Source organism: Camelus bactrianus, chromosome 20 (genome assembly GCF_048773025.1).
Source record: "Camelus bactrianus isolate YW-2024 breed Bactrian camel chromosome 20, ASM4877302v1, whole genome shotgun sequence".
In the NCBI taxonomy this organism is placed as follows: Eukaryota; Metazoa; Chordata; class Mammalia; order Artiodactyla; family Camelidae; genus Camelus; species Camelus bactrianus.
In genome coordinates, this window is record NC_133558.1 from 20,556,640 (window position 1) to 20,569,065 (window position 12,426).

General features: G+C 49.8%; 1 protein-coding gene across 11 annotated transcripts in view; it reads left to right on the top strand.

Annotated features, from left to right (window-relative positions):
• The window catches only part of LOC105066739 (butyrophilin-like protein 1), a 224,876-nt gene that overhangs the window by 6,645 nt on the left and 205,805 nt on the right, over nucleotides 1-12,426 (top strand). For 6 of the 11 annotated variants that reach the window (XM_074348434.1, XM_074348431.1, XM_074348435.1 and 3 more), the window contains 8 exons: nucleotides 1,013-1,107; nucleotides 2,995-3,345; nucleotides 6,680-6,961; nucleotides 7,076-7,276; nucleotides 7,549-7,569; nucleotides 7,664-7,690; nucleotides 8,853-8,879; nucleotides 9,138-11,931. In XM_074348434.1, coding sequence (XP_074204535.1) covers nucleotides 1,023-1,107; nucleotides 2,995-3,345; nucleotides 6,680-6,961; nucleotides 7,076-7,276; nucleotides 7,549-7,569; nucleotides 7,664-7,690; nucleotides 8,853-8,879; nucleotides 9,138-9,421 — 1,278 coding nt within the window. In that variant the 5' untranslated portion in view covers nucleotides 1,013-1,022 and the 3' untranslated portion in view covers nucleotides 9,422-11,931. Of the gene's footprint in view, nucleotides 1-1,012; nucleotides 1,108-2,994; nucleotides 3,346-6,679; nucleotides 6,962-7,075; nucleotides 7,277-7,548; nucleotides 7,570-7,663; nucleotides 7,691-8,852; nucleotides 8,880-9,137; nucleotides 11,932-12,078; nucleotides 12,106-12,426 lie in introns of those variants that run through there. The other 5 variants (XR_012501048.1, XM_074348438.1, XM_074348440.1 and 2 more) reach the window with 3 other exon arrangements.

Below are 12,426 nucleotides of genomic sequence, written 5' to 3' on the forward strand. Positions count from 1 at the left end.
TCTGTCTGCCCAGGACCCTAAGTTGCCTCCTCCCCAACCCTGAGCAATAAGTCATCTGGGGGTCTCTTCTGTGACCAGGACTGATTGTACCTCCTGCGCTGCTGTGTTTCCACTGGGTCTTTTACGCTGATGCAGAAATCTTCTTGAAAGATATTGAGGATGGGAGGAGGGTACAGCTCAGTGGTAGAGTGCGTGCCCAGCATGCATGAGGTCCTGGGCTCAACCCCTGGTCCTCTGTCAAAAATAATTAAAAAGTAAATGAATAAATGAACTGAATTACCTTCTCCCCCATCACTAAATAAATAAAATAAATAATTATAAAGAGGGAAATGTAAAAAAAAAAAGAGATTGAGAATAAGGATTAACTTGTTAGTGGGACTGACTGGGCACCTGGGTGCAGGACCATGTCTTTGGTCCCTCGCAGGAAAGGGCCAAGTGGACTGAAATTCAGGTGAACTAAACAAGGAACAAAGGCAGCACTGGGTGCCTGTGACGGGACCCATTGTCTCCTTGAGGAGGAGACACACTCCGAGGACTCTCGGTGATTCCTGGTCCCAGGTCAGCCGCCGACAGGAGCTGGCATGTCCTCCGTGGTGAGGGGCCTGCGTCCGGGCCCTCTGTCCTGGGGCAGCACTGGTGGCTGTGAATAATGGAGAGACAGAGGCCGGTCTCTGCCCCGGGGCCCCCGGTGCTGAGAAAGGAAGTGCCTGGCTTTCTGGGCAGAGTGGGCTGTGCTGCAGGTGCCATTGGGGTGGGCAGGAAAGGGGTGTTTTTTCCCAAGCCGACCTAACGGTTGTCTAGCACCACAGAGGCCTTTTAAAGGGCTGGGAGGAGCCCAGGCCCAGTGTTTTCCTGGAGTCCGGGTTGTGGGGGTCCCGCCAGCTCATCAGCATAAGGATCAGGAAGGGAAGGCCCCTCTCCTCCTGGGACTGTTGCCAGCCCTCCCCCTGCCCTCCCCCTGGGCCCCCGGGCTCTGGGCTGGCCCTGCCTGCTGCCCTGTCTCTCTCCCCAGCCCCGAGGAAATGGAGGATTTCTGCAGCCACTCTGTGCTCTGCCATCTCACCTGCCTGCTCCTCCTCGTCCAGCTGCCCACTGCGGGGTCCGTAGGTGAGTGTCCCCATCCCTCTTCCGGGGCCCTCTTGGGTGGATGGGAGCCACCCAGCAGCTGGGCAGGTTTGTCCATCAGGAGTGGGTGGCTGTTTGAAGAGTCCCTTCTCTGGAAAGATTATGCTCCCCTAGCCGGTAATTGTAATTAAATATTTAAGAACAATCTAAACCATAAAATAAGGGTAAGGGACTTTGATAATTGCCCAGTGAGGAGTTTATGATGTTTTCAAAAGTCAGCTATCAAAAATGTGACAATTCCTTTCCATTCCTTTATTGTTTCCTGGCTTCATTTTATTAAGCACTTACTCCTTCACTCCTTCATGCCATTCCACATACATTTATAGGGTGTGGACTTTGCATTAGGTGCTATATTTGAACAAAACAGGCACATTTCTATTTTTATGGAGACTACAGTAGAGCAGGAAGCAATGAATAATAAAAGAAGGAAACAAGTGTAATCTCCATTTTGTTACAAGAGATGAGAGGAGGGGCAGTGAAGTAGCCCCCGGTGGGGCGGGCAGGGGTGTGGGAGGTGGGAAGCGGGCCGGCAGCAGTTTTCAGTGAACACAGTGACTTGGGGAAAAAGACTTGGAGGAGATGGGGGTGAGACTGTGAGGATCCCCTTACGTGGATGGTTTCTGGAGGAGAGAAGAGTCAGTGCAAAGCTGCCTGAGTTTCTGGGATGTTGAAGGCCTGTGGAGGCTAGTGTTGGCTGGAGCTGAGTGAGCGAGAGGGAGAGAAGCAGAGCCGGGGGTCAGAGAGGCCCTGGGGGGCGTCCCTCTGGCCTGTGTTTCACTGGGGTATCTGAGGAGCCATTGTTAGGCTGTGAGCTGAGTAGCGACATGAGTTACAGTGAAAAGAGCTGCAGATGTGGGAGTGGGGAGAGGAAGACACGGGGAGACGCAGTCTGCTGTCATCCTCCAGGGGAGAGATCATGGTGACTCAGGCAAAGTTTGAGCGGCTCGGGAGGTGAGAAGTCAGTCTTTGTTTTGTTTTTTTGTGACGGTTCCGTGTATAGGCAGGAGGTAATTAGGTTCATTTCTTTATTTTAATGGAGGTACTGGGGATTGAACCCAGGACCTCGAGCATGCCAAGCATGCACTCTGCCACTGAGCTGTACCCTCCTCCCTGAGAAGTGTTTCTTTGGACGTCCAGCGGGGCTCTCCTGAAGAAGAGTCGTGTCATGGTCCATCCTCCAGGTCTCAAAAGGCCAGTGGCTCTGAGAAGATATCAGTGGGGTGAATACTTTTTTTTTTTTAACAAGCTGAGATATGAGTTCCTGTGGGTGATGAGAGTGAGGGCAGGTTTTAATGGAAATAGCATTGGTTTTGCTTTTTGGTGCATGTATGATTCAGCCGAGGAGAAAGACTTGAACAGAAGTAATAAAGTTTTAGGGGTGGCAGTGGAGACGTTCCTGGGTGTGGCTGAAGGATCTGGGAGGTCTGACCTAGTCGCAGGTGTGCTCTTTGCTCAGGGCTCTATGTTATCGAAGTATCAGCGTCTGGGCGGTTCTTTAGAAATGCACATGCTGGTGCCCAGCCCAGACCTGCTGGTTGAGAAGCTCCGGGGACAGGGCCCAGCAGTGTGTGATTTATAAGCCCTCTTGCTGTTTCCACTGCATGCTGAAGGCTCCAAACCCCTGCATCACAGCCCTCCATGAAAGGACGTGAGGTCAGGAGTACAGATGAATGGATTCTCCGTGACATGATTTCTGGGTCACACAATTGTGGTCGGAAGATCCTGCCCAGATTCAGGGTCTTCACAGCTCAGTCCATCAATTCACTGGTCATCTCATCTGATACCGGGGTCTACCCACCTGATGGTGTGTGCTCCCTGCCCTCGGTCTGTGTCTGTCCTACTTTCTTGCTCCTATGTCTGTGTCCACAGAGGAGTTCTTGGTGTTCAGCCCCTCAGACCCCATCGTGGCAGTGCTCGGCCCTGATGTCACGCTGCGCTGTCGTGTGTTCCCGACCATGAGTGTCGAAGACATGGAGCCGATGTGGTTCCGCTCCAAGTTTTCAGAAGCCGTGTTCATCTATCAAAATCGACAGGAGCAGAATGAGGAGCAGGTGGCTCAATATGTAGGGCGGACCTCACTGGCAAGGAGGGACCTCCTCACACAGGGGGAAGCTGCTGTGCGCATCCATAATGTCCAGGTTTCCGACAATGGGCTGTACACCTGCTCCTTCAGAAAGGGAAGTTTATACAAAGAGGCCACTTTTGAGCTGAAGGTGGCAGGTTGGTGACTTGATATTTTTGAGTTGCGGAATATTGGGGTTGGGAGGAAGCTCAAGGACCATGTAATTGGACCACTCAGTTTATAGATGAGGAACAGGAGGCACATTCACTCCTTTCATCATCCAGTGCAAATACATAGAAACCTTATTGTGTGCCACGTCCTCTTCTGTGAACCTGGGACACATCAGTGGACCAAACAAAGTTCCCTGTGCTGTGGAGTTTATGTTCTAGAGGCAGTACATAAATACTTAGATCAAGAGGTTACAGAGGATGTTATCAGGTGGTAAGCACTTAGGATAAAAGGCCAAGTCAAACAGTGGAAGAGGACCAGGATGTGGGTGAGGAGGGCTTCAGTGTTACATGGGGGTTCGGGGTGTGACTTACTGACAATTTGAGCAGAAGCTGAAAGGAAGTCAGGATTTAGCCAAGTGTTCGCAGCAGAGAAAACGCCCAGCGTGAAACCCTTGTGGTAGGAGTGTGGCTGGTTTGCTCTGGGCACACATGGAGGCCATGATGGTTGGTAAGACGAGTGAATGGGAGGGTGATGAGAGGTGACAATGATGGAATAACGAGATGTTCCTGGTATAGGGTGTGCAGAAAGGGTTGCTTCATGCTCTCTGTGGTGGTCAGGAAGAGTTTATAGGTAATACACTCGAGCAGGCACTTGTGTTCACCAGACAATGTTCCAAAGATCCCTTGAGGTTGATGGATGGGAACGTGAGAAGGCAGGGGGCGCATACAGCATGTTGATCATAGTTCTTAGCAGTTAACCAAAGAATCCTGGGGTCTTAAGTGTGTGATCCCGGAGGGGCACAGGTAGTGGGAGTTGGGAGGAAGACGAGAGAAGGAGTTTGGGAGGGAAGGCTGATGCAAGGTCATCGAAGACATTGTGTGCTGGGCTATGGAGTTTTGATTCATGGGTGAGGAAAGCTTAAAGGGAGCAGGGCCAGGAATGTCCCCTTTGTCAGCTGTGAGGAGGCTGGATGGAAGGTGAGCAAGGCTGCAGGCACGGATGCAGTGATGGGGCGGAGAGGATGCCTCAAGTAGAGGCAGTGACGTCACGTAGAGAGGGACAGGAGGGATCACACATCAGAGGTTTAAAAGGTAGAGTCAACTGAGTGAGTGGATCTGGGGACACAGAGCGTGTGGAGGGAAAGTGGGGACTGCAGAAGCACCCAGTGTTTTGCCTTGGCTGTTTATTCTTTAGTGGTCGGGATATTGAAAGTTAGGTGTGTCAACTGAAGAAATATATTCAACCTAAGAGCTATGAGCTGAGTTTATTTCAGGATCTTACTGAGGGCTCTATAATCTGGGAAACAGCCTCTCAGCAGCTCTGAAAAACTGACCCAAAGTGGGTGGCAGAGAAGTCAGTATATTAGGATTCTGGGTAGGGAATGCTTATAGTCAAGCATACATCTCGGAATAAAGTTATTGCTACCACCAGGATCAGATAGCTCAGTTAATGATTTTAATGCTTTACTATGTATGGGAATATGCAAGAATCTAGGTTCAGTAAATTTTTCCCCCTATCTACAACTGTCTAAGGGGCCTGTTTTTCCAAAACACAGAGTACTTATCCTGTTTTTCATCCTGAATTCCTTTTGGCATGTACTGTCAGTGAGTGAGCAGCGGCTAATGACTTGATCCTTGTAGAACTGGATGGTGGGCAGCATTCTTTGTTTTACACGTTACTTATGTGTTAGTTACCTGTTTCCATAATAAAGCTGTGTAACAAAGAGCCACAAAAATCACAGTGGCATACAGCGATAACCATTTATTTACTTCAGGCGTTAAGGAAGTACAGCTGATTCGGACAGTAGTTCACTGACCTCACCTGGGCTGACTTATACATCTTTAGTCACGTTGGCGAAATATAATTAAAAACAAAACCTCCCAAACCAAAATCCTCTTCACAAATTTAGGGAGAAAGAAAACAGTTTAATTATTAAAAGGGCAATAAAGCAGAATGTGATACACATGGCAGGCAATCTACCAAGAGATGGCAAAGACAAAAAGAAATCTCCCCCTTTTATAAAGCCAAGCAGATGCAACCCATTACTTAACTAATCCTCAAGTCATAGGACTTGGAAGCACCATTTGTCTCATGGTTCACCCTAAATTTTCCTGGTAGTTGAGGTAATCATTACCTATGTTAGCCAATTGGCTTTACCCAGAGGAAAATAAATCCTCATATCTTTATGACGGGGGAAAGCTTTACACGTTGGAGCACAGTGCCCCCTGAAGTTAGGCTCCTACCCTCCCACAGGGAAGGGGAAAGTGGGAGTACCAGCTCTCCTGTGGTTTATTTTTCAGAGAGATGGCCCCCAGGTTCTAGAGAAAGCCATTCCTGGGTCACAAAGCTGGCAAAAGCTTAACTAGTTTTTCCAAAAGGATTTATGTACGTTTCAAAGAGGGGAGAAAGTACCTACAATTACAGGTTTCCGAAAGTAAACGATTTAAGAAAAAGGAGGGGGTAAACCTCTTCCCTTGAATGAAGCCTCTTACTTTAAAATTTTATTTGTCCTTATGGTCAGCTGAGGAGGTCACATAGGACCTTGGCTGGGTCTGTTCATAGGGGTTTGTTGAAGTGACTGTAGGAAAGCTTCAGCTGCAAAGGCTGCACTCAACCGAGCAGGTCCTTCCCGAGGCGGAGGGCAGCCCAAAGGCACAAGCCCTTTACAGCCTCTGCTCGAGTCACGTGGCTGATCTCCCACTGGCCGGTCAAGTCCCATGACCCAGCCCAGGGGCACAGTGTGAAGGCACTAAAAAGTGTGTAGCAGAGGGCGAGCTGGACATGAAGATAAGTGAAGATCCTGCCTAATTTTCATAATCTATCACTGACAGGGCAAAGTCACATAGTCAGTTCTGCGACTCTGAGTTTGAAGTGGATGTGAGGAAGCCCAGCAGAGGTGAACCTGTGGGTATAAGGAGGGTTCCTCAGGGGACAGGGTTGTCAGCCTATCTAATTTTGGTGATGACTTACAAAGAGAGGCAGTGGGTGTGGAAGCAGGTGCCCTGGGAGAGTATGTGAGGTGAGGAGAGTTAGGACAGGGGTGGAACCCTGGGCCAGATTCCTCCCGCTGTTCACCTGGGTGTCAGCCGTTTCACCTGCTGACTGGGGAGAAGGGCCCCAGGCCCCGAGTCCCTGTAGGTCTCCTTCCTTCTGTTCCCCGTGGAAGGGCCGCTGCCTTGCTCCTTGCAGGGGGCAGCCTGTCCCCAGAGCCCCGCAAAAGCAGAGTGAGTGGCTCCCCCTGCAGTTGTGCACACGTAACGCTGCCGGGGTCCACAGCAGCCAGGCGGCCCCCCCCCGGGCTCTACATCGTCCCTCCCGCAGGTGTGGGCTCTGCCCCTGCAGTGCGCATCACAGGCCCGGAGGAGGACGGGGTCCGCGTGGTGTGCACGGCCTCGGGGTGGTTCCCGAAGCCCCAGGTGCAGTGGAGAGACCTCCGTGGAGGGAAGTTCCTGGCGTTCTCTGAGGCCCACGCCCAGGATGCTGAAGGGCTGTTCAGTGTGGAGGCCACTCTGGTGGTGAGAGACAGCTCTGTGGGGAACGTGACCTGCTCCCTCCTCAACCCTGTCCTGGGCCAGGAGAAGGCCATGGCCATTTTCATCCCAGGTCAGCGCTGCTCCCAGCTTCCGGCAGGGCGGGAGGAGGGTCGGGCGTTCCTGAGTGTGCCGGGCTGGGCCGCCCCGGGCTGTGGCCCTGACGGGGTCTGTGGCTGGGCGGCAGCGCCCTTCTTCCCCCAGGCGTCTCCCTGGAAGCTGGCTTTCCGGGTGAGCCTGACTGTGCTGATGATCCTACTCCTTGGGGCTGGATGTTACACCAGGAGAGAACATGCCACAAAGTTACAGGAGGTTGCGAAAAAGAAGCGTCTCTGCCTGGATAAGGAGCAGGACCAGCGGGAACAGGAGGAGGCGCGGAAGGAGATCGGTAAGACAGGACAGCGGCCACGGCTGGCGAGAGTGGCAGCCTGTGCTGAGAGGGCCAAGCTGACCGCAGGGCCGAGTCCTGGGCTCCAGCCCTCCAGGGAAATCCAGGCCCGGAGCGGGTGGCTGGGGAGATGCAGGGAGGACGGCCGGAGCCGTGGAGGCTCGGACGGGTCTGGAGTGGGAACGTCTTCCAGGTCACATACAAAGAGGTTGTTTTTGTGGATTCTTTTTCTCAGGGATGGGAGTTCATGCGTTTTTTTCACTCTCTTTCAGGTGAACTCCAGGCACAACTTGGTGAGTCCTGCTTTTCCTCCTGAGCTCTCTGCATCCCTGTCGTAGGAGACCTTGTGGTTCTCAGCTCATGTGTTTCCTGTACGTTGCCTTTCAGCCTGGAGGAAGTCAGTGTACCTGGCTGGTGAGTGACTCTCCAGATGTGCTTGGGTCTCCTTTCCTGCCTGTGCCAGGGCACCGCTGTCCTTGTTTCTGTCTAGACACAAACATGTGGACCCCCTCCCCTGGGGTGGATGTGGAAGCTGGTGGGAGGCAGAACCCAGCTCCAGGGGTCTCCCCGATCAGGGCTGCTCTTTGCTACCCAGTGCTTCAGAGCGTGGCTGTGACGGTGACCCCTGGGGCCTGCCATGCACTGGGGTCTTATTCCAACCCTGACTGACCCGCTATACGGATAGTTTCAAGCCTTGAATGCATCTGGTTTTCAGTTAGTACTTGGAAGCCAAAACCACGTGCACTGAGATGTCATTAAAGAGCTATAAATGAAGGGGGTGATTAAGTTTAGGAGTGTGACTTTCTGTCTCCACCTCAAAACACCATCCGAGAAGAGTATAGTCTGTCCAGTTTCTGTGGGTGCTGATCAAAAAGTGATTGTTAGGAGAGGGGGCGGACTGAGCTGACCGTGCATGGAAATGTCATGGGCTGGGCTGTCAACAGCCCAGAAAAATGATGTTTATGTCTAGAAATATTTCATCTGAGAACGATTGGCCACTTTTACCCCAGAGCTCACCTCACATTCCTGTGCTTATATAATTCCCATTTGAAGTGATTTCCCAAAGATATCTTTGCCAGAAAAAGACTGGATATGAGAATTCTTTCTTAGAACAATGTAATAATTTGTCTTTTATTTGTTTGATCCTTAGTGGCAATAGTGAATGCAGATTGTATATTAATTTTTGAGGTTTTTAAATGTTTTAGTGGAGGTACTGGGGATTGAACCCATGACCACAGCATGCTAAGCATGTATTCTATCACCGAGGTATATTCCTCCTTACCAAAAATGTTTGAGGTTTTTTAGGCACAGAACAACTAAGTAACTTGCCAAAAGTCGCATCGTAGGAGCGGGACAGTGGAGGAACTCAGCCTGCAACGCAGGCCTCCTGCCCTGTGGTCCAGGGGATTCCGCGTGGGACCTGCTGTCTGCACGTGGCAGGAGGTCACCTTGTCTCCAGCCTCTCCCCCACTGCAGTTAGTCTCACCTGCAGAACAGAGGGGAGGCAAGGGCCAGCGGAGTCACGCTGAGTGGGCTGGTTCTAGCTGAGGTCTCACCAGGGTGTGTTCCCTTTCAGCCTGGAGGAAGGCCCAGCTGTATGCAGGTGAGTGGCTTTGAGTTCCTGTGGCCTCCCCTTCCCAGCCCGGACTCTGCCCTCTTCTCCATCAGGGGCCCCCACACCAGGGAGGGGTTGGTGATCTGTCTCCTTATCACTTCTGTAGTCTCCATCTGGAGTCTGCAGGGACTCCTTGTGGGAACACAGGGCTGCCTCCATTCTGGGCTATCCCCCCGCAGGTCACTGTTAGGGTTAGCAACACTCTCCCCAAACTCCTTGTCCAGCTGCTACTTCTTGTTGTTGCAGAGACAATGGAGAGGTCAGTTGTGAGGGGAGATGGCAGCAGGATAATGACTCAGGAATCGCTCATCTCTACAAGATTCCAGCAACCATGCTTGCCTGCTTGGGACTCAGGTTTTCCTAAGGGAGCCTTTTGGTTCTTGATTCGTGTCGCTCCAAAACTCCTACTCTTTTGGATCTACTTTTGGTTTTCCGGTGTCTTCCTGGTCCTCTGGGCTATTCGTCTTCTCTCTGCTGCTTTTTCTCTAACTCCCTGTCCAGGCTGTGTGTCTTCCTCTAAGACTCCTTAGTTGCTGAGGAATTAGTTATTCTAGAGCAAGCTTTCTCGATCTGGGAAACAGAACACGTGGGATGTTTATGGATTTCTGGAGTGAGGGTCTGTGAAAGATCAGAAATTACATGCAAAATTTTGTGTATATGTTTGTGTAACAGGAACCGAATGTAACAACCATTCTCTCTCCTTTTCTGAGAAATCTTATTTGCTGATAGGCTCATTCCTTGTTGGGCTTATTAGGGGCAATATGTGAAGACCGGGAAAGGAGCAACCTAGAGGAATCAAAATTGTTTCCCAGAAAAAGGGTGGGGAGAAAATCAGGGAAGATAAGACCAGAAGGAGGAAGAGAGGAGGCGATGAGGAGGAAGTAGAGGGTCTGAGATTCGACTTATAGAGATTTGGGGTAGCTTGGAGGGTGAGAGAGAGACCACAAGTCACAGCCATGTAGCTCTGAGTTGGGGAGCACACAGCGCATGTACAAGTTACTTCGGTGCATAAAGGGTAATCAGCTCCTCGATCCCTCGTTGAGAAATTTCAGTAAAGACAGTTATTTTTAAGCCATTTTAAAGTAACCACCTAATTGAGTTTGCCTCTGATAATGAGACCACCTCAACCTTCTTGTGGTGGTTGGGGCAAGAGTGTGGTGCGGGGGATGCTACTGCAAGGGGGGTTGTCCAGAGGCCCCATCAGCTTTGGGGTGAGTTAAAAATCTGTATCCTCTGAACCTGTGTTCAATGCCCTTTCCTAGCTTGGAATGTTTCTTTTTATGGTCAGAAATATAGACTGTGAGGGATGGAGAGAAGTATTCCAAGGGGTGAAGGCAGCCTGGGGACCGGAGGTGTGAGGAGTGAGGATCTCGCCTTCGGGATTGTTACTGATTCTCCCTGGGATTTATATGTTAAACCTGAGGGTCAGATAGTCTTCTTTTAGCATCTGCCCCCTTGTCTGCCTGATTAAAGAGTGTGTGTTTTAATGTATACCTGTATACACCTTTCTATTTCTGTAAGGACAGACCGTATTACACCGGAATCTACATTTTATATTGACAGATTCATAGTGTGAGGAGACCAAAGGTCTGACCTGTTTTTTTCATAAAATTGAAAAAATGATTTGTAACTTATCGATTTTCTGTGGAAATTAAGTGAAGAATAGCAGAACACTGGACACATTGTAGAGTTTCACAAATGCCAATTCTCTTTTCTCCTCCTCCCCTTTCTTCTTTGGTAACCTCTTCTGGCTGTGATATAGAAGTTTATATCTGGTATCAACTACTGTTTTTGTGAAGTACAAGTGAATTAGTGTTAATCTTTTTCTCAAACGGTCATATGGGTCAGGCCATTTCATGCGATCTTATTTCTATCAAGCAAATCAACAGAGATGGAAATAATTTTTGCATAAACCTGTCTTAAGTGGAAATAGTGGTCATATATTTATACCCCAAATGTGCAAGAAAATGTCATTTACTTATTTCTATAAATGTTCTAACCTTGTTCCCCAGTCTCCGCCCTGTTGGAGGCAACAGCTCTCCCAGTGCAGACATTTCAGGGTCCTATGACTTTTATAGGTTTTGCTTTGCCCCACGAGCTTCCTTTCTTCTTCCCAACAGGGAGTATGAAGGTTGGAAGAGATTATGTGGCTCTGAGTCAGTGGGGTAGGGGTCCCTATGCTGTCCTCTTAGTTGCATCAGGGCATCACCCTGTGGAGACTAGCCTGAGCTGGCCCTTAAGATGCTTGGTTTGGGGTCTGCTGAGGAGTGGCAGGTCCTGTGCTGCTATTTGGGCACTGTTGTTCCCCCGATACCGGTGACCCCATCTCAAGGATCTTAATCACGTCTGTAAAGTTCCCTTTGCCGCAACATATTCACACATTCTGGAGTTTAGAATGTGGACACCTTTGGGAGCCTAGCACATTGAGGTTCTCCTGGAAGCTTCCAACCTTTCTGGGCAGTTATCGGGGGCAGCAGATGACTAGATCCAATATTTTGGGTTCTCCCTTCCGTATAGGAATATTTTTGCTTCACTACCCTGTGAAAAGGGGAGGAGAATTCGTTAGTGTCTTTTCCTCTCACTGAATATATGTGTTTCTCACTTTGAACATCTCTGTCTCTTACTTGAAATCTTTCTGCTGCCTCCAAGCTGGGCAAGACTTCTGTGATGCTCTATCCTGGATTGTTTGTACTCAAAGCTTGTAGTCATCCTTTGAGTTCAGCTCAGCCAAGTTGTATTCTGTCTACCAATGGCTTGGAGGTAACCTGAACATTCAGCTCAATTAGTTCTTGATCATTAAATGGAAGCCTTGGAAATTTTGATCTCCCCATTTCTTTCTTAATAAAAGCTAGCTTTCAGGATAGATGTATGACTAGGGCCTTGAGAAAGCATTAGTTTATAGTGAAATCTGGGCAATGATGTTTATGTTCAAACTGACATCAAGCCTCTCAGTCCCTTGTTATTAAGCTTAGCCTTCATGGTAGGATGCAGCATGATGATTCTGTATGTGTGTGTGTGTGTGTGTGTGTGTGTGTGTGTGTGAAAAGAAACACATGCATCAGTTGAATGTTTCCAAGGCATTTCTCCCTATAACTCTCTCATCAGTATGTTTCAGTAGATTAGGTACCGACCCTTATGTGTAAAGTCTCTGAAACTCCCTGAAATGAAACCCGTGGTTCTCTTGTAGATTGGCGGAAGGAGAAGTTCCAGGACTGTGTGTGACTTCGAGCTCTTTCTGAGTATTCCTTCTGCTGCCCTGGGGCTTCCCCTTCATTTCTCTGTGGTGATGGAGATGCCAGCGTCATCGGTGGTGGTGGGGTGGGATGTGGCCGTGATAGTCACATAGTTGGGGCTGGTGGGTGTGCCTGACTTTGGGTGCTAGGTAGAGATGCTTCAGTCCTTGGAGTGTAGGCTGGTCCTAAAGGGCCCTGGGACATATCTAACCCCCAAAGCAGCCTTGTGGTTCCTTCCCCAGCCTGGAGGGCCATGAGCTTGAGTCACAAGTTTCTAACCTCAGGGGGCTTAGCCTTACCCC